Source organism: Cervus elaphus, chromosome 4, assembly GCF_910594005.1.
Source record: "Cervus elaphus chromosome 4, mCerEla1.1, whole genome shotgun sequence".
NCBI lineage: Eukaryota > Metazoa > Chordata > Mammalia > Artiodactyla > Cervidae > Cervus > Cervus elaphus.
This window is the reverse complement of record NC_057818.1, coordinates 46,743,109-46,770,316: the sequence shown is the minus strand read 5'-3', so window position 1 is coordinate 46,770,316 and position 27,208 is coordinate 46,743,109. Positions and strand designations below refer to the sequence as shown.

The following is a 27,208-nucleotide window of genomic DNA, read 5'->3' as shown; positions in this document are numbered from 1 at the left end:
ATGTAGTCCAGTTCCGAAGGGGCAAAGGAAAGTAGTGTTAGTGAGCAATTAGTCTCTACAACGCGTTTGGGAACCTGCTGTATCTGAAAGTAGAGAAGGGTTATTGTGTTTATTTATTTGTTTTCTTGTATATCACCTGTCTTCCTTCTCTAGGTTGTAAGCTCCAGGAAGGCAGTTTTGTTCACCATTTCACCAACTAGGGGCCCGGTAAGCACTCAACAAATATATGTGGAATGAATGCATGAGTGAATGAAAAATTCAACAGTTTCACAGGATACAATATTATGAACCAATTAAGACTGATATGTCTAAGATTTTGGGAACACGAAAAATTGTTAACATGTGAACATTTAGATAGGTTCTAGGTTAGGTACGATAGATCCCCTGGAGGAGGAAATGGCAACCCATTCCAGTAGGTTTGCCTGGAGAATTCCAGGGACAGAGGAGCCTGGAGGGCTACAGTCCAGGGGGTCGAAAAGAGTCTGACATGACTGAGGGACTCACTTTCACTTTCAGGTTAGGTACGATATGAATTCATAACAGAACACTATATAACAGTAGCTTAAACAACGGAGAACTTTATTTCTCTCTAACCAATAGAAATATCAATAACCTCAGATATGCAGATGACACCACCCTTATGGCAGAAAGTGAAGAAGAACTAAAGAGCCTTTTGATGAAAGTGAAAGAGGAGAGTGAAAAAGTTGGCTTAAAATTCAACATTCAGAAAACTAAGATCGTGGCATCCAGTCCCATCACTTCATGGCAAATAGATGGGGAAACAGTGGCTGACTTTATTTTCTGGGGCTCCAAAATCACTGCAGATGGTGACTGCAGACATGAAATCAAAAGACGCATACTCCTTGGAAGAAAAGTTATGTCCAACCTAGACAGCATATTAAAAAGCAGAGACATTACTTTCCCAACAAAGGTCCATCTAGTCAAAGCTATGGTTTCTCCAGTGGTCATGTATGGATGTGAGAGTTGGACTGTGAAGAAAGTTGAGTGCAGAAGAATTGATGCTTTTGAACTGTGGTGTTGGAGAAGAGTCTTGAGAGTCCCTTGGACTGCAAGGAGATCCAACCAGTCTATCCTAAAGGAGATCAGTCTTGAGAGTTCATTGGAAGGACTGATGTTGAAACTCCAATACTTTGGCCACCTGATGCAAAGAGCTGACTCACTTGAAAAGACCCTGATGCTGGGAAAGATTGAGAGCAGGAGGAGAAGGGGACCACAGAGGATGAGATGGTTAGATGGCATCACCGACTCGATGGACATGAATTTGGGTAAACTTCCGGAGTTGGTGATGGACAGGGAAGCCTGGTGTGCTGTGGTCCATGGGGTCGCAGAGTCAGACATGACTGAGTGACTGAACTGAACTGAACTGAACCAATAGACCAAGCATAAACAGTCCAAGGCTTCATGGTATCAGTATGGAGGCTTCATGGCATCAGAGAGGCAAGCTGCTTTGACCAATGCCTCTCCCATTCCTAGGGAGTGGTCCAAGGTTGCTCCCACCACATCCATGTTCTATGCTGTGGGAAGGGGGAAAGGAAAATGGAGACTCATCCTATGGTTCTTCTTAAGCATAGGTGAATTGAAAAATAAAATCTTAGGTTTGGTGTCATTTATTCTGAGGGTCATCTCTTTGCTCTTTTCCCAGGGCAAAGAGCAGACGTTTAACAGTGAGGTCGGGTCCTGAATGAGCAGTCGAAAAGAATATAGCTTCGTGTTTCAGGTAAATACAAGCTGTTTGCAAAGGTGGGCAGGATGCAGATTTGCATATATGATATGGTCAGAAATATATAAAAATATATTCAGTAAAATGACAGGAAGGAAATACAACAAAATACTGTAATGAGGTTGTCTCTCAGATGTAGGTGAAGTGTTTTTTTTTTCATTTTTCTTTTTGTTTCTTTTTCTTTCTCTTTTTGTTTCTTTTTCTTTTTTCTTTTTGTTTCTCTTTCTTTATGAAAATTTAAAAGTTTCATAATGAGCAAGCATCAAGATCTTTTAAATTTTATTTATTGTGACATATCAAACACCTATCAGAAAAAGCCCACAAAACCCCCAAATGAAAAGCCAAGCACAGGATAATGAATCATTGAGCGAACACTCAGGCATACACACACACACAAAAAAAAAGATGTCATTGATGCATTCTAGAAAATGTTTTGTCCTATTTTATTCATAAAACTTCCTCCTTTCTAACAGGTTACTACCATTTAGACTTGATGGAATCCTTTCTTTGCTTTTCTTAGTAGTCTTAACACCTACGTGTGCTTCTTAAACACTACAGTCTAATCTGGACTATTTTAAAACTTTATGTAAATGGGAACCATATTGCATATACTCTTTCATATATGTTTTTTTCCTTTCACTCAACATTCTGTTTGTGAGATAAATCCATGTTGTGACAAATATTAGTACCTACTGTGTTTATTCTACACAGTTAGGATATTTATTCTCGTTATCACATAGTGTCCTATGGTGTGAATCTACTACAAAGTATGTATCCATCTTCCTCTGATAGACATTTGTGTTGTTTCTCTTGAAGGGCTTTGCAAGTAGGGCAGCTATGAAGAGCTTTACACAGGCTTCCTAGTGTACATCAACCAGTCTCTTTAGGATATAGATAGAGAGGCAGAAGTTCTGTGTCACTGGGAATAACAGTGCCAAATTGTTCCCAAAGTGCTTAAACCACTGCCATTCACTCCTTCTGCAGTGTTTGGGAGTTTTGGTTGCTCCCTATCTTTTAGCACCCACACCTGGTATTGTCAGATTCTGCCATTTTTGTCATTTCTAGGTATAGAGGGGAAGGTGTCCTTTTGTGGCCTCACCGCATGGTAAATGGGATTTTAGTTTCTCCACCAGGGATCAAACCTGTGTCCCCTGCTTTGAAAATGTGGAGTCTTAATCTCTGGACTGCTCAGAAAGTCCTGAGGGGAAGGTATTTTAATTCACATTTCCCACTGAACTTCAGAACCTATTGATACCTTTGCTGCCATTTGGATTTCCTCCTGTGTAAAGGATCTGCTTAAGAGTTTTTTTCATTTTTCTTTTGAGGTTGGCTGTTTGTTTTTGAAGGAGTTACTTCTATATGCCCTACTCAAATCCTTAGTCCACATTATAGGTTGGAATTATCTTCTCCCACTCTGACCATTTGGTAAAGGTATCTTTTTAATGGAAAAATCTCAAAACATACACAAAAGTGGAGAGAACAGTGTAATGAATTCCCATAGACTTATCACCAGCTTCAACAATTGTCAGTGTATTTGTTGTTGTTTAGTTGCTGAGTCATGTCTGACTTTTTTGTGACCCCATGAACTGTAACCTGCCAGGCTCCTCTGTCCATGGGATTTCCCAGACAAAAATACTTGAGTGAGTTGCCATTTCCTTCTCCCAAGGATCTTTCCCATCCAGGGATCGAACCTACACCTCTGCATTGGCAGGCAGATTCTTTCCAAATGAGCCACGGAAGTAGTCTGTCAGTGTATAGCCAATCTCATTTCTTTTCTACCTGCACTTCTTCCCCCTTGGGTTATTTTACACAAGTTCTAAAAGTCTTATTATTTTATCCAAAAAAATTTATTAAGTATCTCTAAGCAGTAAAGACCTTTTAAAATATAAATATATAGCCATATCACTCTAAGACATCCTTTGATGAATACAAATTATTAATATTGATTAGCCAAATGTAATAATCTCGTCTTTTGTAGTAAGTGCTTTTTGAGTCTTGATTAAGAAATCTTAGTAGATGTTAGCTATTATATATAGAATGGATAAACAGCAAGGTCCTACTCTATGGCACGGGGAACAGTATTCAATATCTTGTGATAAACCATAATGGAAAAGAATATTTTTAAAGTATATATATATATGTATATGTATAATTGAATCACTTAGCTGTGCAGCTGAAATTAATACAAATTAATTATTGTATTAATTAATTATTAATACAAATTAATACAATTAATTCAAAACAACTATACTTCAATTTTTAAAAATTAAAAAAGGAGAAATCTTTTCTCTTCCTTGCAGTTATGCTACATTATCTTTTAAAAACTTTTTTGTTTTATTTTTCAATTTGGGTCTGTGATCTACCTAAAGTTGATTATTGTGCTTAGTATGAGGTAGAAGTCTAATGTGATTTTCATCCAATTAGATAGCAAACTCAGTATATTTATTGAAAAGATCGTCTTTTTCTTTTGCAGTAAAAACCTCTATCACAAGTCACGGGGCCATATGTACATAGGTATACTTCTAGAATCTCTGCTCTAGTTCACCAATCGCTGAATTAATTTCCATTGCTTTACAAGTCTTTTTAAAAATATTTATTTTTATTTATTTATTTGATTGTACTGAGTCTCAGTTGCAGCAGTGGGATCTTTAGTTGTAGCATTTGGGATCTTGTTCCCTGGCCAAGGATTGAACCCTGGCCCTTGCTTTGGGAGCATGGAGTCTTAGCCACTGGACCACCAGAGAAGTCTGGCTTTATAAAAAGTCTTGATATCAGCTAGGGTGGAAACTATCACCTTGTTTTTCACTAAAAGTATATTTGTTATAATTGGCTCTTTGCATTTTAGTATAAAATTTAGAATCCACCTGCAAGTTCCACAGAAAAAAGCTTTTAAAATCTAGATTATGAATGGATGGAACATATAGGTAAATTCAAGGGAAACTGCTATCCAAATCCAATAACATGGTATATCAAACCATTATCTAGATTTTTTAAAAAGTCTTTTACAAAGTTTCCTTATACAGGCTTTTCATACAATTTGTTAGATTTATTACCAATTAGATTTATTACCAGATCATTTACGCTAATATAGATGGTTACTTTTCTCCACCTTTGTTTGGTTTATGACTGGTATGTGGCAATAAAATTGATTTTTATACATTGATTTTATATCCAGTTACCTAGCTAAGTTCTGTTATGAATTCTAATAAATTAGTCTGTAGAGTCTTCTGAACATTCTTTAGCCAGAATCATATAATCTATTAAGAATGATGTCAATAACTTTTTATTTATTTATTTATTTATTTGCTTTCCTTCAGAGTTAAGGTGTCCAGGACAAAATTGAACAGAAGCAATAACAACAGGCATCTCTCTTTGTCTTATTCCACACTTAGAAGGAAAACTTTTAATATTTGACCATTAAATATTTAAATGCATGTGTGCTAAGTCACTTTGGTCATGTCCGACTCTTTGTGACCCTATGGACTATAGCCCACCAGGTTCCTCTGTCCATGGGATTCTCCAGGCAAGAATACTGGAGTGGGTTACCATGCCCTCATCCAGGGGATCTTCCTAACCCAGGGATCAAACCCACATCTCTTAAGTCTCGAACCCATGTCTTTTAAGTCTCTTGCATTGGCAGGCAGGTTCTTTATCACTAGTGCCACCTGGGAAGCCTAGATATTTTAATACTTATCCATAAATGATGTTAGCTGTAGGTTTTTGGTAGTGCTCTTCATCAAAAGATTTTTTGAAATATTTATTTGGCTGCACCAGGTCTTAGTTGTGACACTTGGGATCATCAGTCTTAGTTTTGTCATGCAGGATCTTTAGCTGCAGTATATGAACTCTTAGTTGTGGCATGTAGGATCTAGTTTCCTGACCAGGAATTTAATCCGGGCCCTGTGCATTGGGAGTGCAGAGTTTTAGCCAATGGACCACCAGGGAAGTCCCTCCTGGTTCATTCATACCTTGATGACCTTCAGGTCTCAGCTTAAAATGAAGAGCTGAGGTTCAGACTCTCCATTCTGAGCTCCATTGAGCCTTTACTTTTGCTCAAACCATCTTTTGCATGAAAGAAGGCGTTTGTCCCAAAGGCATTTGAGTTTTGAACTCCTCTCTTGTTTCATTCAGAGTTTTCAATACTATTTCCTTACCCTCTTATTAGTGTGCATGTTCAGTCATGTCCGACTCTTTGTGACCCCATGTTCTGTGACCCACCAGGCTCCTCAGCCCATGGGATTTCCCAGGCAAGAATACTGGAGTAAGTTGCCATCTCCTTCTCCAGGGGATCTTCCCAACACAGGTGTCAAACCCGCGTCTCTTGCGTCTCCTATATTGGCAGATAGATTCTTTACCACGGCACCACCTGGGAAGCCCTCCCTCTAACTAGTGTTTTGCTGCTTTTAATAATTCTTTTCCCCATAGATTTCACCCTGCATTTTTATCTGTTCTCCAATGGAGATGGTTTTTGGTTTCTTTAGAACACCATTCCTGGCAGAAAAAGTCCTGTTATTTTTTCTTCTGCAAAACTGAATTTATTTGTCATGTTTTCTGAAATTAAAATATCTTTCCCCCCAATTATATATACTAAAAAATCCCCTGTAAAAAAAAAGACAACCAAATTTTTAAAAATAATAAAATATAAATGATCTAAATCCCATTGCCCAGAGATATCACTGTTGACATTCACTTGACTACACATTCATACTTCTTTCTATTCAGATATACACGGTCTTACATATATCACTTTATATAAACGGCGCTGGTGGTAGGCGTGCATCTTAGACCACAGTGGCTGAGTTTTCATTCATAAAATGAAGGTCTTTTAAATATAATTAATGTAATGCTCGATGGATTTATCAATTGTGGTTCACCCATATCATCAATGCAGTCATTACAAATGAATTAGAACTCTGCAAGCTGATTTGAAGGGATTTTAACAGAGAAAAGCAAGATGCAGAGAAGTGATTCTATTGGTGGTATGATTGCAAACAATAATTAAAATGAATCTCTTATGTATGTGTATGTGTATATATATATGTGTGTGTGTGTGTGTTTGTGTGTGTTTGCCTATTTGAGTGATGGTGGCGAAAACTACCTAAGGATACACTCAGGCTATTAACGTTGGCAACACTGGTGACCTCGGTCAGGATAGGAGATGGGGAAGGGTAAACACAAAATAGGCTTGAATGTAAAGGAACTATATGAAAACAACAGTGTGTATAACATGATGCCGTTTATATAAAGTGATGGGATTGTTGGATCATACAATAAGAATATGTTTAACTTTCAAAGAAACAACTGAACTGTTTTCTAAAGTATCTGTACTATTTTGCACTTCTATCAACAATGCATGAGAGTTCCAACTGTTCACATCCTTGGTAGCTCTAGATATTGTCAATTTATTGTTGCTGTTTGCCATTCTAATAGACATATAGTGGTATCTCACCGTGGTTTTTCTTTTTGTTTTAACCAAAGACTCAAACTATTATCTTACCTAGGAAGGGTAAGGCAGGCTGGATGGATTGGTTCCCTTGGTATTTTGGACAATTCTCATGCTTTCTATGCCAGACGTCCAGAGCCCTCCAAACATCATCTCTCTTTTTTTTTTTTTTTTTTTTCTGGCTGTCTTCTACTTTTTAAGAATTTCTTACCTTATGAATTCAACCTCCTCAGAAATCCATTTTCCTACTTTTCCTTGCAGCTGTCGTACAGGTGTGTGTCTATCCAGATTCATCCAAAATTCCATCACTTCCTTCCTTCTGATATTTGGGTGCTCAGCTTTCCCTTTCAATCATGTGTGCACTAACCTCCAAATCTTCACAAACTTCACCCTGTAAACTCACCTAGTTCAAGCAGGGCATTTGAAACTACAGACTTGGCTGTAGTTGCAAGGTCCCCTGCCCCCTAGGGCTTCCTAGGTAGCACTAGTGGTAAAGAACTCGCCTGCCAATGCCAGAGACATAAGAGACGCTGGTTTGATTCCTGGGTAGGGAAGATTCCTTGGAGGAGGACATGGCAACTCACTCCAGTATTCTTGCCTGGAGAATCCCATGGACCGAGGAGCCTGGCAGGCTACAGTCCGTGGGGTCACAGAGTCGGACACAACTGAAGGGACTTAATGCACACACACGCACAAGGTCCCCAAAGTAACAGGGCTGTTTCCTTTGTCTGCTCTGTAACAGACCATCCCAACATGTAGTGGCTTAAAACAACATTGTTTCTCATGATTCTATTCTGTGAGCTGACGGGATGACTCTTCTGCTTCATATGGTATTGCCTGGGGGTCATTCAAGGGGCTCTGCATTGAACTGGCAGCTGGAAGGGCCCAGAAGATCCAAGATGACTGGATCTTTTGGGGCCCTGGGCACTTCCTGTCAGCCAGGGTTCCTTGGATTTTATCCTTGTGGCCTCTCTCTCCTCATGGTATCTCATCCTCTAGGGCCTCTTTGTATGACTTCACTCTCCAGGAAGGGAGCTTGGATTTCCTTACAGCATGGCAGCTGGGTTCCAGGAGAGTAACAGCAAAAGCTGTAAGGTTTCTTAGCCCAGGCTCAGAACTGGCACAGCATCACTTTCACTGTGTTAAGTCAAAGCAGCTCATGAATTTGGCTCAGATTCAAGAGGAGGGAAAATGGACTCTGTAACTTAAATATATGTGTGTGTATATTTGGCTGTGATTGGTCTTAGTTGTGGCCCAAAGAATCTTTCAGTTGTGTCATGTGGGATCCCTGACCAGGGATCAAACCTGGGCCCCCTGCATTGGGAGCATGGAGACTTAGTCACTAGACCACCATGGAAGGTTTTTTTTTTAAATTTATTTCTTTTTAATTGAAGAATAATTGCTTTACAATATTATGTTGATTTCTGCCATACATCAACATGAATCAGTCATAGGTGTACATATATCCCCTCCCTCTTGAACCTTCCTGCTGCCCCCCTCCCCGCCCCACCCCTCTAGATTGTCACAGAACCCTGGTTTGAGTTCCCCACCAGGGAAATTTTTTTAAATTTATTTATTTTTGGCCATGCCACATGGCATGTGAGATCTTAGTTCCCTGACCAGGGATCAAACCTGTGCCCCTCACTATCCCTGCAGTGGAAGCATGGAATCCCAACCACTGGACAACCAGAGAAGTTCCCCCTCTATAATTTTTGATGAGAGGGATAGTATGTACATATTGAGATGAAGAAAATCTTGGTGACTATTTTTGAAGACTACCTACCATGGGTGGTTTAAATGAGGTAGAAGTTTCTCTCTCTCATGAGTTCAGGGCTCCTCCAATGTGATGGGTACAGAGGTTCCTTCTATCCTGTTGCTCTTTTGTCCTTATCATGTTGCCCTCATCCACTTGTTTTAATGTGATCCCTCCCTTATTGAAATTCCAGAAAATGAGAAAACTGAAGAAGCATAGAGTGTACCCTTTCATGAAAGCCATGGCCTTTACATTGCTCATTCACTTCCAACATGGCCCATCAGCCAGAGCGAAGTCATATGGCCTTTTAAATGCAATGAAGCCAGGAGATACAGTCTTTAGTCTAGTGGCCAGAGGCCCAGAGGAAAATTCTGCATGGGGGACAGCAGGTATAAAGGCCCTAAGGTGAGAATGAGCTTGACTTATTTGAGAAACAGCAAGAAGGCTAGTGTAGCCCCAGTAGGGGAAGTAAGGGGAAGAGAGGAAGGAGGAGACGACAGAGAGATGGACAGGTCTTTCTATGAACATATGTTTTCTTTTTTTAATTTTTAAAATTTTATTATTTATTTTGGCTGCACTGGGTGCTCGCTGAGGCATGTGGGCCCTTGGTTGAGGTGTGCAGGGTTCTTTAGTTGACACTTGTAGGCTTAGTTGCTGTATTTGGGAGTTCAATCCCTGGGTTCCCCGACCAGGGATTGAACCCAGGTGCCCCATTCCCACCAGCCTGGTTTCATTGAGAGTACTGAGTGCTATCTGCTGGACCACCAGGCAAGTCCCTGAATATGTGTTTGCAGTTCTCTGCAGTAAATGCCTTCTTTTGTGGAATTGCTGGATCTATGTGTAGGTGACTATTTAAATTTTAAAAATACATGTATTTATTTTGGGGGCAATGTCAGGTCTGAGTTGCAACACAGGATATTCCATTGCAGTGTTGCACCAGCTTAGTTGCTCCAAGGCATGTGGAATCCTAGTTCCCCAATCGGGGATTGAACCCATGCCCCTGGCACTGCAGGACAGATACTTAACCACCGGACCACCATAGAAGTCCCTGTGACTATTTAAATTTATGAGAAACTACCAAGCTCTTTTCCAAGGTAGTGGTTCTATTCCACATTTCCAATTGCTCCTCATCTCTGCTGACACTTGACAGGGTCGGTCTTTTTAATTTTTGTCACTCTAGTGGGCGTGTAGAGGTGTTTCACTGTGGTTTTAGCTTGTATTTCCCTCATGACTAATGATGTTGAACGCTTTTTCACATGTTACTCGGCTAGTCACATCTCTTCTTTGGTGACGTGTCTGTTCAAACCCTTCAGCCATTTAACAAAGTAAGTGATTTGCCTCACTTTTCAGAAAGCTTCCCCTGGCTGCTGGGGGGAGGGTGGACGCTGGCAGGAGTTGGGGGAATGGAAGCAGGGAGTAGGGGAAGGGACTGTAGCTTCCACAGAGGCGAGCTTGTCATAGACTCAACCCATGGCCTGTCTTCTGGGCAAGTCAACTTTGACCTTCCCCAACGCTTGGGGTGCTGCCAAGAGAGTCTGAGACACTTTACAAATCTCGTGGGGTTCGGGACAGCCCTGCTTCCTGGAGTTGGGCACTGCGGGGAGGGGTCTGCCCTCCATCTCGGTCTCTTCCTTCCCCCAGTGGGATGGAGACCCTGGACTGGAGACCAGCTGGCATATTAGGGTCTGTACTAGTACAGCTATGCTTGGGCTTAGTCCCTCAGTTGTGTCCAACTCTTTGCGACCCCAAGGGTCTGTATGGACTGCAGCCCACCAGGCTCCTCTGTCCATGGAATTCTCCAGGCAAGAACACTGGAGTGGGCTGCCATTTCCATTTCTGGGGAGTATAGCTGTACCCGTAGTTAAAATATTGGAATGCTTCACATTTCCACCACCTCAGCCCATTCCACTGGAACACCTCGGACTTCCCCACATCTCAGCAGCCAAAGGGGGACCCCGAGACTCCGACCCAACCCTATGGCTGCCTCTGATTGGAGGGTGCCTGGGTGTGGGGCTGTTAGATTGGGGATAGCCTGGGCCTGGCTGGAATTGGAAGAGTCAGATCAGGAGGCTGAGGCTGAAAGGTAGAAGGAGGATTTTTCTCTGAAGGGGAGCCCAGAACTGGAGACATGAATTGTTGTTTCGTCACTATGGTGTGTCCGACTCTTTTGCAACTCCATGGACTATAGCCCGCCAGTCTCCTCTGTCCATGGGGTTCTCTAGGCAAGAATACCGGAGTGGGTTGCCGCTTGCTTCTCCCGGGGATCTTCCTGACCCAGGGATTGAACCCGCGTCTGTGGATTCTTTACCACTGAGTCACCTGGGAAGCCTTGAATTGCTAGTAACAATGACAACAATGATATTGATAATGATTAACATTCACTGAGCATTTACTGTGTGCAGGCAGGCCTGATTCTCACAGACCTCACAAAATCCTCACAAGAAACTGGGCCGCTGCTGCCGCATCCTGGCCCCCTGCTCCCACCCCTGCCTCCAACAGTCAGGTCCCCATGCCCAGCCAGGGGGAGCCTGTTGACTCCTGAGTCAGATCAGGGCCCTCCTGGCTCAGAGCTTCCTCTGGTCTCCGATTGCCCCTGGCTCACTAGGCTTCAGCCACCTTGAGACGCCTGAGCAGGCAGGCCCTGTTCATTCCAGACCTGGTGGTGGCGGCGGCATGTTGGTTCTTCTGTGACAGGACTCGGCCAGGCCTGGGCAATGGTGGCGTTTAATAGCCAGTGCTGCCTGGGACTTGGCTGTGACTCTCTTCCGGACTCCAATTACCCACCCCCCACTCCAACAGGTCATTCAGCGTCTGTCCCATGACTGGCATCCAGTTTCCCCTTTTTCTCTCCTGAGCCCAGGCCCGGGGAGCTGTGGGTGTGCCGCCTGGACGGGGCTTCCTGCCACTGGCCCATCCCCCTATAGCCCCTAACCTCAGGTTCCTCCTTCCCCAGCTCTGGCTCCTCTCCTGTTGGGGCTAAAAGTCCTTGTCATCTCCTGGGTGGCCTCCCTCAGTACAGGCTTCCAGCCACTTCCTCATTTGGTAGGGGCAGCCCGGCCTGGCCCAGTGTCACCCATTGTCCCCCACCTGCCTCACCCCAAAGCCCTAGGCCTGGGTCTGTGCTGTGTGCATCTGTGTGACTGCCTAGTCTTCTCCCTCTTTCTCTGCCTGGTCACCACTTTTTCCTTCCCTTGCCTCCATCTTGGTTCTTTTCTCTTTTTCTTTAAGGGTCGGATATCTGTCTTTGGGTCCTGGGTTCACCTTTATTTGCTGTGTCACTTTGGCCGAGTGTCTTTATCCTTCTCTAAAATGGGATAAAAGCATGTACCTCAGAAGGGTGTGCTATGCTTCGTTGTTCAGTCATGTCCGACTCTTTGCGACCCAATGGACTGTAGCCCACCAGGCACCTCTGTCCATGGAGATTCTCCAGGCAAGAATACTGGAGTGGGTAACCTATCTCTCCTCTAGGGGATCTTTCCAACCCAGGGATCGAACCCAGGTCTCCCGCATTCCAGGTGGATTCTTTACCAGCTGAGCCACCAGGGGAGCCCAAGAATACTGGATTGGGTAGCCCATCCCTTCTCCAGGCGATCTTCCCAACCCAGGAATCGAACCAGAGTCTCCTGAATTACAGGCAGATTCTTTACCAACTGAGCTACCAGGGAAGCCGCCTCAGAATGGTGTGCTTGGGTTTAAATGCATTAACACTTGGACAGGGTGCCTGTGCATTACTGGAACCCATATCCTGGTGGTATCTTTTAATATCCTATGAACATTACAAGGTTCAGATTGTCAAATAAATATACCTGGTGCTTATAAAAAGCTGACAAGGGTCAGACCCTGTTCTAGAGATACAAATTCATTTGACCCCCACAACACCCTTCAGAGTAGGTACTATTTTACTCCTTGTTTTACAGGTGAGGAAACTGAGGCCCAGAGAGGTTGAGTGACTTGCTCAAGGTTGTCCAGCCAGGAAGAGGCAGAGATTAGCTCCAATCACAGTCAGCCAGAGACCCTCCTGTGACAGTGATGGCGGACCTCTGTCTGGGGGTGAAGGTTGAATGGACACATGCGCCCATCGCCCTTCATTCTAACTACTGGAGGCTGCAGCCTGGGGTGTCTTGGCCTGACTCTCTTTGGTGATGTCTGTCTCTGTCTCTGTCCCTCCTCCCCCACCGTCCCCTCCTCCCTCCTGCCACCACCCACCTCAGACTTCCTCCTTTACTTGGACACTACACCACATCCCAGTCGCCTTAGACTGTGGTGTCCAGCAGCGTCACCTGCATCATGGGGGGCCTTAGACCCTCCGACAGGCTCCCATCTCTCCTTCTGACTGTGGGTGGTGAGTTGGGGGCTTCTGCAGCTTCTGGGCTCAGCACAGGGCAGGGCAGGGAGCTGGGCGGAAAGAGAGAATCGAAGCGGGGAGAGGTATTGTTGGGACCGCAGCAGATCCCCAGCCCCCCAAACCCTATGAGTCTCTCCCAGAGCCTGCGCCCCCACCCGCCCCAAGATTTAGCCTCTGGGAGAAGCAGAGGGAGGGGACTCTTAAGAGTGTTGCGACAGGACAAGTCGATGTAGAAGGAACACAGTCCAGAGGCCTTGATGACAGCCCCCAGTTCCCTCTCGTGCCCGCCGGGGATCAGGAGACACCCTCCCCAGCTTCTATGCCCACCCCGCAGTCACAGCCCCGTGTCTCAGTTTACCTTCTTTTCCTCTCCTCAGGTCTCAGCCTCGTCCAGGCCCAGAGTGGTAGGTCGAGACCCTGCAATCCCCCGCCCTTCCTCCCAAACCACCCCACCTCCGGACCCTTCCCCAGTCTCTCCACACCTCCCCCCCGATGACTGACACCTCCTCCCGACTCCCACTCCCGGGGGTCTCCCCTGACTCCTGTACCACATCCATTCCCAGAATGCAACTGCTCCTCGGTGAGCCCGGGCGTGCTGGCCGGGATCGTGCTGGGGGACTTGGTGCTGACCCTCCTCATCGCCCTGGCCGTGTACTCCCTGGGTCGGCTGGTCCCTCGGGGGCGAGGGGCTGCGGAGGGTGAGTGGGGCTGGCTGGGGATGGCCTGGGACCCTCTGAGGACTTGCCTGGCAAGGGAAGGGTAAACTCCCAAGTCACAACCACCCAAGGGGAGGTGATGGAGGGGCTGACTTTGGAACAAGAAAATAGTCCCAATTCTCACCCCACCCACCAGCAGTGACCCGGAAACAGCACATCACGGAGACAGAGTCGCCTTATCAGGTAAGGAAACCAAGTTCTTGCCTCATCTCTCACTCTGGCCCTGTGGTTATCTGTCCGAAACATCCCTCCCCCAGTCCCCGCAGAACCCAGACCCTGAAGCCACATTCCCAGGAGCTCCTCAAACATTGAAGATGAAGCGTCCAAAACTGCTTTCAGTGATCAATCACGACCTTATACTCAGCTTAAAATGTGCGGAGGGGAAATTCAGGGATGGTTTGCCTCATCCAGAAGGCAGGAAAAGCCCAGCCCAGGACATGCTGATTTCTCAGAGAAGTCCTCCGAAGAGCAGAGGATATAATTCAACCCTAATTTGGTAACTTTAAAATGAGGAGTTTTAGAATTAACAGTGGGGGGCAGGAAGCGGATCTTGTCTCCTTTTGAGAAACTGACAAAAGCCGGAGACTCCTCAGAAAAATCAGTACGAAAAATACAAAATTGTGCATATAATCTACGGGCAGTGCAAGTATCCTTGAAACCCTCCTTAAGAGCCATGATACAGGGACTTCCCTGGTGGTCCAGTGGCTGAGACTCCACGCTCCCAATGCAGGGAGCTCAGGTTCGATCCCTGGTCAGGGAACTAGATCCCACAGGCCGCAACTAAGAACCACGATGCAAATGTCATCTTTCCATCTTCCACCTCCTGTCAGTGTGATTCTTAACCCTTTACGGGGTCATGAGTTCCTCTGAGAAACTAATGGAAGACAAACAGACCCTTTCCAGAAAGATGAACTCCCAGACCAGGCATTTGTATGTGATTTTAGGGATTCTATCTGAGGCAGGCATCTTGGGGCCACAGACCCTTACCCCACCCCCACTGTGAAACTTGCTTTGTGAAGTCTGTTTTATTTGTCTGCAACCAGCTCTGGTTTGCGTCACTTGTGGCTTGAAAGTCTCTCTATAAAGTATAAGGATCTCAAGTTTGGCTCCATGAGGACCAGAAGACTCAGGGGGATTTCCAGTTACTGGGAGGCAGTGACATTTTAGGGCAAAGCCCCAATTTATTCATTCCTTTGGTAAAATTTGTTGAGGGCCTGTATAGGCTAGATGCTGGTGAGCTTACATCCTAGTTGGGGAGACAGTCTTGAAGCAAATTAACAAGATCACTTGGGGAGGCAGTGTGAAGAAAATAAAGCAGGTTGATGTGACAATGACTGGGGTGTGGGGAGGAGAAACTAAAGATGAGGAAATCAAGAAATGCCTCTCAGGGAATTCCCTGGTGGTCTAGTGGTTAAGATTCTGTGCTTCCAATACAGGGGGGCCCAGGTTTGATCTCTGGCCTTAGGGAACTAGGATTCCACATGCCATGTGGTCAAAGGCAAAAAGAAATGCCTCTCTGAGAAAATGCCATGAGCTGAGACTAGAAGGGGGAGAAGGAACCTCCCATGGGACTATATGGGGGGCTGGTGTTCCAGGCAGAGAGAAGAGCACACCCAAAGGCCCCTTGCCTGGGGCATAATGGTGAGGCAGAGGGAAGAAGGGAGCATTGAATGCCCTTGAATAAAATCTAGATCTCTTTCATGGCTACAAAGTTGAAGAAGCTGCCAGGGGCCTTGCCAGCTCCTGGAAGAAAGCTAGATTTTCAGTTTATTTGGTCCATACCATGGTGGTCCTTTCACTGATGGTCCACACCCTTCCATCCCTTAGGAGCTCCAAGGCCAGAGGACAGATGTCTACAGCGACCTCAACACACAGAGGCCGTATTACAAATGAGTCCAAAGCAGGGCAGTCAACAACCTGATGCCTGGATCCAGTCATTCCTGATGCCTGCTCAGCACTCTACTCCTAATCCCATCAAGACACAGATCCACAGAGTGGCCTCCATGAGATGTCAGACTTCTCCCCACTACTGCCCCCAAATAAACATTGGAGTGCACAAACAATGCTGAGTTATTCCAGATCCCTGGGCAGATGGGGTGGGGATATATGGGGCCCTGGGGGGATCAAGGACCCAGAAAACAGATAAATGAGAAGAAGCCTTTGGGGAACCTGGGTTCTTTAAGAAAGAATTAGAACAAGAGGTATTTCAATGGCTTTATTCCAGCCCCAAAGCAGGGTGGATTTTCTTGTGCCACCACCCACACACAGGATGAGAGGGTCAGAAGTCAAAACTTGCAGTTACAGGGAAGTCAACCCCTGCCAGGCATGTTGATGTAGATTTTGTCATCTTCTGGGGGTGGGGGAGAGAAAGCATGAGGCCTGACCACCCACCTCCCACCCATATCTCCACCCCCTTGGGGACCCCCAGCCTCAGGGGTTTTCTCAGGAGTTCCCCCAAGCACCGCCCCCAGGGTTTCCCCGGAACCTCGAGGGCTTGCCCAAGGAGGGGGGGCCCGCCCTGGGGACCCCCTCCCTGGGGACATCTTGTCCCTTTAGGCCCAGCCCTGTCCCTGTTCTCACCTTGGGGGGGCCTGCTGCGTAGGCGCGCACACACAAACACCACCACCACAATCAGCAGAGACACAATAGCATCCGCAGCCACAAGGCCTGCCAGGAGTGGCAGAGAGAGGGGCCCACATCCGGAACAGGAACCTGAAGCGGGGGGACCAAGACCAGAAGGAGGCTGAGGGGGCTTCCAGACACTCAAGGCTGGGCTTCAGGCATCTGATACAAAGGAAATCCCTTTGGGGGTGGCTGTCCCAGAATTCCTGGGGAAGGAGAGGGGTCTTGGAGATTCAGAGAGAAGTTGGGGATGTCCTAGGGCTCCCAGGACTGTGCTTTGGGCACAGTGAGTACCCCTGGAGACAGATCGGGGGGTTGGCGCATTGTTGGGCCTTCAGTTTGGTGATGAGGATGGTGACGTGGGGACCCAGAGAGGGCTGCAGATCCTCTGGCGGCTCCAACTCGAGGATGAGAAGTGAGATTCAGGATTCAGAGGCCACACTTTAGGAATGGAAGCAGGACCTGAGGTGGTGCTGCAAAGGGGAGGGGGGATTGATTTCTCACCTGAGGTCATCTGAGCTGCAGCCACTGTGGAAGGAGAGGGAAGGCAGATCAGTGGGCAGAGGTGGTTCTCAAAACAGGGCGCAGGGAAAGGAGATGCCCTGAGAAATAACCTCCACTCCGGAGAGATCAAATGAGAAGAGGGGCCAAGTAGGAGGGGAGTGCCCAGAGACCCAGAGAGAGACAGGAAATCAGAAGTAGGGGCAGAGACCCAGCAGTAGAAGGGGATGGACAGGCAGCCATCCAAATTCAGCTTCCCTTCCCAAAGAACCGGCCCAGAAGTTCATTTCTGGAAAGGAAAGGGCACTGGGAGGACCCGCCCTCAGCACCTCTCCCTTCAGATGCCACCCCAAACTGTTCACAAAACTCTAAAACCCCCCGCCCCAGCCCCCGAAACCACTGGCTTCACCTGGGAGCAAAAGCAGGAACAGGATGTTGGCTGGCGGGACCATGGTGGGCTGGGGGTTGGAAGGGACCTCTCAAAGGGCTTTGGACCAGAGAAGTCCTGAGGAACAATGGGGGAGTGGAGAGGCAGCAATAGCGGATGTCACCCTGCTGGTGACAAGGCCACCTGCTTCCTGTGTGTCTGTGTGGGAGGGGGAGAGGTGATGGATCCCTCTGACTGCCTTCAGGGACAAACCAGGGGGAGGGTCAGAGAGAACAGGGAGGCTGCTATGATTGTCCAGGTGAGACATGACAGGTAGACCAGGGTGTGGGCACTGGGGAGATTCTGGCGAGATTTTTAAAGTAGAGATGACAAAACTTGCTGATGGAGTGGATATGAGTGTGTATGAGAAAGAGGGATCCAGGATGACCGAAGATTCTGGTCTGAGCAATTAAGGACAGAGAATCCTTTGACAGGATGGAGAAAGAGGGGAAGCAGGTTTAGGGGAAAAAGTGCCCAGGTTTGGCAAACGGAGTTGGAAATGCCTGATAGAGCTCCCCGCGGAGAAGCTGAAGACCACAGTGGCCTCTTTGAGTTCATGGAATGTCTGGTCTGGAGATGTAAATTTGGGGACTGATGGCTCATGGATGGTATTTAAAGCCATAAGACTGGATGAGATCATCAAGGAAGTGAGTAGAGACAGAGAAACACCACCTCCCCCACCACCAAGAAAGGGTGAAGAGGAGTAAACAGGCAGGAAAACGGAAGAAGCAGCAAGTGAGGGAGGAGAACCAGGAGAGCACAGTCTTGAAAGCAGGGGAGAAATGTGATATACATGGTCACCAAGATGGGAACTGAGAAACGAGCCTCCCACTGGAATGACAGTCTGCTTGAGGGCTGGGGATTCCTGCCTGCTTAGTTCACAGCTACACCACAGCACCCAGCAAACTGCCTCCCTTGCAGTAATAAATTCTTTTTAACGAGGAATGAACAAATGAGAACTGGCCCCTGAAAAAGAATGTGATGTGGGGAAGAGGGGAAATTTGAGTCCACCTACATCACTCTTACCTATAGACCTTTCCTCCCTTGAGACCAAGGAGTCCAGAACCCCAGCACCCTTCTCCCTGGACCTGGTATTACTGGCAGCGTCCTCCCAACCTCCACCAGCCCACGGCCTTGAAGTCAAGGCCTCCAACATCCACTTGGACAAAGATCCAGAAATTCGGGTCCCCAGTTCCCTCCTCCTTCAGGAGTCCGCCACCCCAGGCACCTTCTCCCTCAGACTGAAGATAGGGTTCCCAATTCCTCTTTCCCAGGAGACTTTGGAGTCGGGACTACAAAATAAGCTCCGCCCATTCAGACACCAGACTCGCTCGAGCGCACCGCGGGGACTCCCGGGCTTGTGGGCGGGGCCCTGCCCAGGACTGGGCGGGGCCAGAATCTGCGTTTAAAATCTCGCGGGGGGACCCGGTCCAAGATCGGGGACCCGGCGGCGGCTCCGCGGGAAAGCAGCGAGGCTGGCGCAGCGCCGAGGCCGGGGCCCTGGGGGCCCGCAATCAGCACCACGGAATCCCCGAGGTAACTGGGGGGCGGGGAGGTGAGGTACGCTCGGCCCCTAAGAGAGGGGCTGGGGGCCGAAGATGGACATCAAGAGTGAGGGGGTCTAGCATCAAGCTGAGAGTGAGAACCCAATGTGTGCAGGGGGCAGAGGGTGCAAAGTCCTGGGTCGTGATACCGGAGCGCCTGGGATTCTGGGATCCGAGTCCGGAGAGCTAAAAGACTGGGGATCCGGAGTCTTAGGTCCTGGGGATGAAAGTGCTGGGAAGCCCGAGCCCTGCCTGGGTCCTAGGAGGAGGGACTGGCGACCCAGCCGCCATACTCTAGAAAGAGGCTGGATTGAGTCCTTGGGGGCGTTTGAAATTGGCCAAGGTCTAGATAGACAAGGTCCAAGGCTTGGCCGCAGGGATGCTCTCTGCCCGTGACCCTGGCCCCACCCTGGGATTTCCCGAGTCGCCACCCGGCCCGGGTCCTCGGTCTGAGCAGGAATTCCCCATGTGCGGGGATTCCACGAACGCCACGCTTGGCCACGCATCTTGTTTCGGAGCCGGACACCTGGTGTACCGGGTAGAGAGGAAGAGGGAGGTGGAAGATTCCCTTGCGTGAGCGCCGTGACGTCAGCGCGTCGCGTCTGGGCTGTTTCCGAGTCCGCCCTCCCGCACTTAACCCTTTCTCCGCCCGAACCGGGTGAGGGCCGAGGGCCCAGGCTTCTGGGGTCGCGTGAACGAGAAGTCTGGAAACTGGGACTCCCAGGTCCTAGAGGGGAGTAGGCTGAGGCTCGGAGTCCTGGGTCCTGGGGTAGAGGTTGCGAGTCTCCCAGACTCCTGTGGGGTGGGGCTTGAACTCCTGGGTCTGAAGAAGGGGGCAAGATCCGAACTTTTGGATCCCTGAAGAGCCAGGGAGCTGTTGACTTCGTGGTTCCTTAGGGAGAGGGCTGGGAACTCGGATATCTGGTTTCCCGAGGAAAAGTATCAGGGCAGCTTCTAGGGCAGAGATTTGGGAACCTGGATGTGCGTCTCTGTGAAGGGAAGCCCGGCATCCCCCCGAATTCCTCAGGACTGGGAGATCTGGGGGTGGGGTGCGGTGGGATTTTTCACGGAAGTGGCGGTCAGAGGGAGGGGGGCTGCAGAGGGCGTCCTCCACCCCCTTCCTTAGTTTCCACGACGCTGGTGGAAAGTTGGGTCAGAGGGGAAAGTGCGGAGCAAAAGGAAGGAAACGGCGGAGGCGGCTGCGGCGCCGCACCCGAAATCTTAGATTGGCTTTGGAGTTCTCAGGCGACAGCAGTGTGCCAGTTTTTTCCGCGCGGGAGGGCGAGGAGGATGCTCAGATCCACTCCCCCGCGCCCTTGGGTGACTTAAAGACCCCTGATAACTTCCCTCCCTCCTCACCCCGCAGTGAGCCGGAATGAGCGCAGCCATTGCCCGTCACAGACGGTGAAGAAGCTGCTAGAAGAACAGAGGCGCCGCCAGCAGCAGCCAGACGCCGGTGGGCTACCGGTGAGCCCCAGGACGCCCTGTAAACTACAACTCCCATGAGGCCATGTCCTGGTGGGCAAGGGCCCTCAGGGCTGATGAGAGATGTAGTCCTGACTTAGATGCCCTGTAGGTGGGGAATGGGTGCCGAGAAGTCTGCTGGATAAATGCCCCCTTGTTTCTTTTTGTTTCGGCCTCCACAGGGACAGTTCCCACCTCCCCTGGCCCAGCCCCTGACTTCATCTGTGAATGAGGGTGAAGCTGGTAAGTCTGGAAACTCACTTGGTTCCCTCAGGGACTCAAATATCCCCTCTCTTAGAACTTTCCAGAACTTAGGTGTTAGGCCCTCATTTTTGCCGAGACCTGGTAGCAGTTTGATCTCCCAGATTCTCTGGAGCTCAGTAGTTTCTGCACGTAGTCCTTCAGGGGCCCAGGCTCCCAGCCTGGAGTCTAGGCCCTCACTCAGTGTTCAGGCATTTAGGCCCCCACAGTCCAAACCTCCAGCCCTTTGATGCCCCAGAGGTACTAGTTTTCTCTATCCTGGGGACGCTGGGCCCTCATACAGCTCCTGTCTGGGCTGCCAGTTCCCTGACTCTGGTAACCCGGCCTGCCCCTGCTCCTCCTCTCACACACAGGCCATACTCACTTCCCTGCACACCAGGAGACTGTGGGTTCTGGACTTGGCAGCCTGGCGCCCCCCACTGGCTTTGTAGACTGGGACCCCAACACGCATGCTGCCTACACGGACAGCCTCTACTCTTATCCTGCTTCTGCTGCTGAAAGTTTTCTGACTCCTGACTTCTACTCACCCTCGGACCCAGGGCGGCCGTGTTCATTTCCCCTGGGGATGGAGGTGAGACTGACAATGGGAACTGGATGCTGAAGGGTCCCTGAGATGCCCAGTTGCCCTTATGCAGCACAGCATTCTGAGATGTCTGGGTTAGGAGCCCATTCCTCAGATGGGCAAAACTGAGACCCAAAGGTCCAGGGTTACTGGCCGCAGGTGGAACATGCAGCCACTCTGCCTAGCACTCTGTATGTGTATGTGTATGTGTGTGGTGGAAAGAGGGAATTCTCAGCTGACTGGCTCTCCCCACCCCCTTCAGGACCCCCTGGACACTCGGCTCTATGCAGACCCTTCCCTGCCACAGGCAGGATCCTGGAGGGCTTCTGGGCTCCCCTCAGGACCTCCACAGTTGCCTCCTGTGGTCACTGGACCATCCCTGGACACTGCCCGTGCTCACATGCTGGCTCTAGGACCCCAAAAGCTGCTGGCGCAGGATGAGGAAGGAGACACGTGAGTACAGGGGAGTGGAGTCTGCGGGCTTCCTGCTCAGCTGGGGTGCTGTGCTCATTGCTGCCCCCCACCTGTCCCCAGGCTCCTGCACCTGTTTGCGGCGCGGGGGTTGCGCTGGGCAGCATATGCTGCAGCTGAGATGCTCCAAGCGTACAGACATCTGGACATTCGTGAGCATAAGGGCAAGGTGAGGGCTGGAGGCTTGGTCTCCTGGATCTGAGGACAAAAGGGCTGGGGGCCTGGGTCCTGGTTTTCAAAGGGTAGGGGATGGGGGGCCCAAACTGACCTTTCTTGACACCTGCAGACCCCTCTTCTGGTGGCTGCTGCTGCCAACCAACCCCTGATTGTGGAGGATCTACTGAACCTGGGAGCGGAACCCAACGCCACTGACCATCAAGGACGTTCTGTCTTACACGTGGCCGCTACGTATGGGCTCCCAAGAGTCCTCTCGGTATGTCCATTTGGCAGGTGGGATGAGTGGGATGGGCTAGATTGCCTAGATCCTGACTTTCAGGGCTACACGGCCCTGAGAGACTCTAAGCCAACTCTCTGCCTTCTCCTCCAGGCTGTAATTAACTCAGGGGTTCGGGTTGACATAGAAGCCAGAGACTTTGAGGGTAAGTTGAATGGTGGGCAGTGTGTTGTGGCAGGTGGGGCTGGGTCGGGGGAGTGCTCCAAATGTAAAGTCCTCACTGTCTCTGCTCTGCAGGCCTCACCCCACTCCACACAGCCATCCTGGCCCTCAACGTGGCTATGCACCCTCCTGACCTATATCCCCCAGTACTGAGTACCCAGGCCCAGGACAGGCTGGCTTGTGTCAAGATGTTGCTGCACATGGGTGCTGATCACACCAGCCAGGTGAGCTGGGCAGTGGACAGCTAGCCCCCAGGAGGGCATGTGGGATGGGAGTTCTTGAATGTCCAAGAAGGCTAAATAAATGCTGACTTGCCCCTTGTCAGTGGCGTGAACTTAAACATGTTACTTCACTTCTCTGTGCCCCAGTTGTCAACTGGGAATAATATTAATGATTTTAGCTTATATTTATCAAGCACTTAACTGTTACTAAACACTAAGTTTCACTGATTAGCTAATTGAATTCTCACAAACACGCTTTGACGTGTGTGCTATTATTGCCTTCTCCATTTTAATGATAATGAAACTGAGGCTCAAGGACTCAAAAATCTTGTACCTTGAAAGTGTCAGAGAGGGGATTCAAGCCCAGGTGGCCTGACCCTAGAATCTAGCTCTTAATACATATATTCTCCTCCTTCCTGCCAGTAGCTCCTTCAAAGGCTGGCTGAAAAAATTACACATCCACTCATTGTTTTGGATATTTTTGTTTTAAGAACTTTGAACACAGATAAAGTACAGAAAATAATGTTGATATAATAAACTCCACCTACCCAACATAAATAACCAGCTATGAGTTGCTGGGTTATCACTTCTCCACTTCCCCATATTACTTTTAAGTACAATCCAAGCTTATAATTTTATGGGTAAAATTATACCCATAAATATTTGTCTTAAAAGATAAGAATTCTTTTTAACCTCAGTACCATTATTCCACCTTAAAAAAATTAACAATCTCATAATAGCAAATATCTTGTGTTCAAATTTTTGTTTGGCTCTAAAGTAACATACGGGCTTCCCAGGTGGCACAGCAGTAGAGAATCCCCTGCCAAGCAGGAGATGAGGGTTCGATCCTGGGTCGGGAAGATCCCCTCAAGAAGGACATAGCAATCCACTCCAGTATTCTTGCCTGGAAAATCCCATGCACAAAGGAGCCTGGCAGGCTGTAGTCCATGGGGTCACAAAGGGTCGGACACAACTTAGTGACTGAGCATGCAAGCACAGTAACATACGTTTATTTTTTTCATTACAAAAACCCCAAAAAAACTTTGATCCAAATAAAGCCCACACATTGCAGTGACATGTCCTTTTTTTCCCTTTTTAAAAAAATTTTTATTGAAGTATAGTTGATTTACAACATTATGTTAGTTTCAGGTATACAGCAAAGTGATTTATTTGTACATATATATATATATACATATTCTATTTCATATTCTTTTCCATTATGGTTTATTACAGGATATTAAGTCTAGTTCCCTGTGCTACACAGTAGGACCTTGTTTGTCTATTTTATATGTAGTAGTTTGTTTCCGCTAATCCCAAACTCCTAATTTATCCTCCCCCACCCTGTTTTCCCTTTTAGCAAGTATAAGTTTGTTTTCTATGTCTAAACACACAATTTTTCATGTTTATTATCATTAGGGATTCTTTGAAGGCACATAATAAAGTTTCATTGTGGAAAATGTCTTTATTTGCTTCAAAATGTGAAGAGAGCTACTCAGTATGGAAGTAGATATAGGCTTAGGTAGTCCACTGATAAATGCTTCTCAGCTCCCATCCTTGTAGATAAAATAGTCCATGTGGGATGTGGGTGCATTTTATTGTGTTCAGTAGAATGTGGGCTGGCCAGGGCAGCTGCTAGTTCAGAGATCCAGAGAGCTCCTTTGGAGGACTAGAAAAGGAGTTTTTTTCTCAATGATACCTGGGCCTGAAAACTGTCTTAATGAATATACAGTTCAGTGGTGCTTATGATCTGAATGTGTGCTTGTGTTCGCTCAATTGCTCAGTTGTGTCCGACTCTTTACAAGCCCACGGACTGTAGCCCGCAAGGCTCATCTGTCCGTGGGATTTTCCCGGCAGGAATACTAGAGTGGGTTGCCATTTCCTCCTCCAGGGGATCTTCCCAACCCAGGGATCGAAACCATGTCTCTTGTGTCTCCTGCATTGGCAGGCAAAGTCTTTACCACTGCTCCACGATCTGAATGGCACCCCCTTAAATCTGGTATTCTTGTAGAGTGCACAGTGCATGCACCTGTATAATGCACATATGGGTGCTTGCAAAAGAGGAACAGAGTCTCTAAAGGCTTTTGGGCTCCATGGGTGGAGGCCTGGGTATGAGGACTGGCCTGACCTCTGCCGTTCCCCTCTCCACAGGAGATCAAGAGCAACAAGACTGTTCTGCACTTGGCTGTGCAGGCCGCCAACCCAACCCTGGTTCAGCTGCTCCTGGCACTGCCTCGGGGAGACCTGCGGGCCTTTGTCAACATGAAGGTAGGGGCCTGGGCTGGAATGTGCAGATTGGGTGAGATGTGGCAGAGACGGGCAGCTGGATGCTGGGGGTCTTGTGGCTGTGGCTGTGGAGGGGACGATGTATAGGATGTGGACCTAGACCAGGGGCATGTGTTGGGCATAGACAGAGGGCTGTGTGGAATGTGGTGTGGAGCAGGGCTCTGGGACGTGAGAGGGGACATGAACATGGTAGTATAGAGAGTGTGAGGTCGAGAGCCCAGGCCAGCTGAGTCTGCATCCTTAGCAGTCCTCCCCTCACTGTCTCCAGGCCCATGGGAACACCGCCCTCCACATGGCGGCCGCCCTGCCCCCTGGGCCGGCCCAGGAGGCCATTGTGCGCCGTCTGCTGGCAGCTGGAGCGGATCCAACACTGCGCAACCTGGAGAACGAGCAGCCTGTCCACCTGCTACGGCCTGGGCCGGGCCCCGAGGGGGTGAGCACTGAGCCAGCCCTTACTGCAGGGTGAACCTCTGACCCCATCCATTCCTGACTTTAGAGGGTGACTTGTGGTGTCAGAAGGTGACCTTGACCCTTCTCCGACCTCGACTTCAAAATGTGACCTTGCTGTGGTTAATACTTCCCACTTCCATTGCAAGGGGCTTGGGTTTGATTCCTGGTCTGGGAACTATCTTCCCACATGCCATGCAGCACAGCCAAAAAACAAAAGTGACCTTGGACCTCAGTGTCTGCTCCCTTGCCTGATAAGGTGACTCCTCCTAATCTCTATTTAAACCCTGACCTCAGAGTATGACCTCTACTTTTAACCCTGAATCCTGACCTGACCTTAAGGTGTGACCTTTGATCCCCAGGATAACCTCCAGCCCCCTGACTTTTAGTCCTGACCTCAAAGTGGGACTTCTGACCCGCAAATGTGACTCTGACTCCTAGCTTCTCCCTTTGGACTCCCAGTCCTCAATGCTAATCCCAAGATGAGAACTCTCAGCCAGCAACACCTTTGCTCAGGAGCCTTGATTCATTGTGTGCATGAGGCTTAACCCCCATTCCCACACGTTTGACCTTCAAACCCATCTGACTCGACTCACTTCTCTCTGACCCCCAGCTTCACAGGGTGCGCCTGCCCCATCTCTCCCTGCAGCCTCTCAAACTTCTCCCCGTCTTGTTTTGTTCACAGCTCCGGCAGCTGTTGAAGAGGAGCCGAGTGGCACCCCCAGGCCTGTCCTCTTAGGACGCAAACCCAGAACCTGGACTGATTTTCCAGTCCCCACCGTCCTGTGGGACAACCAGCGTATGCTAATGTTGCAAATTCGTGATAATGTATGTGGACAATGTCCAGCCTTTGGGGTCTTACATTAAAACCCCAAAATGGCTGCTAGGGGGTAAACAGTCCCCAATATTTGGGGCGGTATGATACCCCTCCCCCACCCACAAGGAGCCCCCTTGATGATTTCTGTGAAATCGAGGCCCCTTGATTGTTTCTGTGAAACACCCTAGACCCCCAGCCCTTTCCCCTGCAGGATCTTTCAGGGTCCCCTCTGCTAACTCACCTCTTTACATCTGGAACCCCAGATATAAATCCCTTACATGGTACTTGGAGTACCCCCCAAAACAGCTTCTGGTACCATCCCAGTAGAGCTCCAAGATGACCCAGTGACCTCCCTTGGACCCAACCCCTTCAGGTCCCTAACCCTGAGACATAGGAAGGACTCTCCTAAGTTAGAGTCCCCTAGGCCTTTTTAAGTCGACTCAACCAGGCCCCTGTCCCAGACCTCGATATTTCTAGTGAATCCCCTCCCCTCTCTGAAACTCCTGATTAAACTCAACCTGGACTGGAACCATTACTATCTAATCGCTCATCCTTGGTGCAGGGAAGCGACTGAGGAGCTGTGTTTGGGTGAACGTGTCTGGGTGGGGTGTTGTAGCAGACACTGTGAGGGGGCCAAGTCCACATCCTGTCACCCTTACCATCAACACCTGGTGGTCTGCCTGCCAGGGCCAGCACGTGAGTCTTTGCCTGTGGGCCTTCTCAGACCCCTGGTGCCCCCTTTGCCTCTTCCCACCTCAGTAGCCCTCAACCAGTGACTGATTGAAGGGAGATGGTGTGTAAATGCTCCAGGCCCACCCCCTCAGTGGGGATGACTGTGCGTGTTCTGCACGGGCTCTCAAAGTTCCCTGATGGAATGAGCCTCCAATTCTCTACCCACTGGTCCTGGCTTGCTAACATGCCCTTTTGTGGCAGCTTTTTCCCTTTTCTGCGTCACTTCCTGCTTCCCCCACCAG

The 27,208-nt window shown here is 48.6% G+C and overlaps 3 protein-coding genes across 7 annotated transcripts; 2 read left to right on the top strand and 1 right to left on the bottom strand.

The window, feature by feature from the left end:
* Positions 1-13,130: 13,130 nt before the first annotated feature.
* On the top strand, positions 13,131-16,061 carry LOC122688255 (transmembrane immune signaling adaptor TYROBP). Of its 2 annotated transcripts, none has more exons than XM_043894148.1 (5): positions 13,131-13,279; positions 13,660-13,686; positions 13,846-13,980; positions 14,138-14,181; positions 15,826-16,061. In XM_043894148.1, exons 1-5 carry the CDS (start codon positions 13,225-13,227, stop codon positions 15,889-15,891), a joined length of 327 nt encoding a protein of 108 aa, XP_043750083.1. In that variant the 5' UTR covers positions 13,131-13,224; the 3' UTR covers positions 15,892-16,061. The 2 variants fall into 2 exon arrangements, with proteins under 2 accessions (XP_043750083.1, XP_043750073.1); XM_043894138.1 differs by having other exon boundaries at positions 13,134-13,279; positions 14,135-14,181.
* Positions 16,062-16,198: 137 nt separating this feature from the next.
* On the bottom strand, positions 16,199-18,812 carry HCST (hematopoietic cell signal transducer). 3 transcript variants are annotated; one of them, XM_043894173.1, is made up of 5 exons: positions 18,575-18,795; positions 17,531-17,626; positions 17,125-17,148; positions 16,579-16,710; positions 16,199-16,348 (listed from the first exon to the last, which is right to left on the bottom strand). In XM_043894173.1, exons 2-5 carry the CDS (start codon positions 17,571-17,573, stop codon positions 16,308-16,310), a joined length of 240 nt encoding a protein of 79 aa, XP_043750108.1. In that variant the 5' UTR covers positions 17,574-17,626; positions 18,575-18,795; the 3' UTR covers positions 16,199-16,307. The 3 variants fall into 3 exon arrangements, with proteins under 3 accessions (XP_043750108.1, XP_043750091.1, XP_043750099.1); XM_043894156.1 differs by lacking the exon at positions 17,531-17,626 and having other exon boundaries at positions 18,575-18,812; XM_043894164.1 differs by lacking the exon at positions 18,575-18,795 and having other exon boundaries at positions 17,531-17,673.
* A 141-nt stretch (positions 18,813-18,953) lies between these two features.
* Positions 18,954-26,769, top strand: NFKBID (NFKB inhibitor delta). Of its 2 annotated transcripts, none has more exons than XM_043893707.1 (12): positions 18,954-19,084; positions 20,459-20,559; positions 20,739-20,799; positions 21,171-21,388; positions 21,642-21,832; positions 21,914-22,019; positions 22,137-22,283; positions 22,398-22,449; positions 22,542-22,690; positions 24,836-24,952; positions 25,239-25,403; positions 26,103-26,769. In XM_043893707.1, the coding sequence occupies exons 4-12, from the start codon at positions 21,383-21,385 to the stop codon at positions 26,154-26,156; spliced, it is 987 nt and encodes a 328-aa protein (XP_043749642.1). In that variant the 5' UTR covers positions 18,954-19,084; positions 20,459-20,559; positions 20,739-20,799; positions 21,171-21,382; the 3' UTR covers positions 26,157-26,769. The 2 variants fall into 2 exon arrangements, with proteins under 2 accessions (XP_043749642.1, XP_043749634.1); XM_043893699.1 differs by lacking the exon at positions 18,954-19,084 and adding an exon at positions 19,549-19,816.
* Positions 26,770-27,208: the final 439 nt, after the last annotated feature.

Coding starts and splice junctions, on each gene's coding strand:
- HCST (XM_043894156.1), bottom strand. CDS start 18,704: ATGTTGGAGGCCTTGACTTCAAGGCCGTGGGCTGGTGGAGGTTGGGAG. Junction 17,149..18,574: donor AAGGGAGGAAAGGTCTATAG/GTAAGAGTGATG, acceptor CTCCTTCCACAG/TGGCTGCAGCTCAGATGACC. Junction 16,349..16,578: donor ACGCAGCAGGCCCCCCCAAG/GTGAGAACAGGG, acceptor CCCCACCCCCAG/AAGATGACAAAATCTACATC.
- LOC122688255 (XM_043894138.1), top strand. CDS start 13,225: ATGGGGGGCCTTAGACCCTCCGACAGGCTCCCATCTCTCCTTCTGACT. Junction 13,280..13,659: donor TCTCCTTCTGACTGTGGGTG/GTGAGTTGGGGG, acceptor TCCTCTCCTCAG/GTCTCAGCCTCGTCCAGGCC. Junction 13,687..13,845: donor CCTCGTCCAGGCCCAGAGTG/GTAGGTCGAGAC, acceptor ATCCATTCCCAG/AATGCAACTGCTCCTCGGTG.
- NFKBID (XM_043893707.1), top strand. Junction 22,691..24,835: donor GTGCTGATCACACCAGCCAG/GTGAGCTGGGCA, acceptor CCCTCTCCACAG/GAGATCAAGAGCAACAAGAC. Junction 24,953..25,238: donor GGGCCTTTGTCAACATGAAG/GTAGGGGCCTGG, acceptor CACTGTCTCCAG/GCCCATGGGAACACCGCCCT.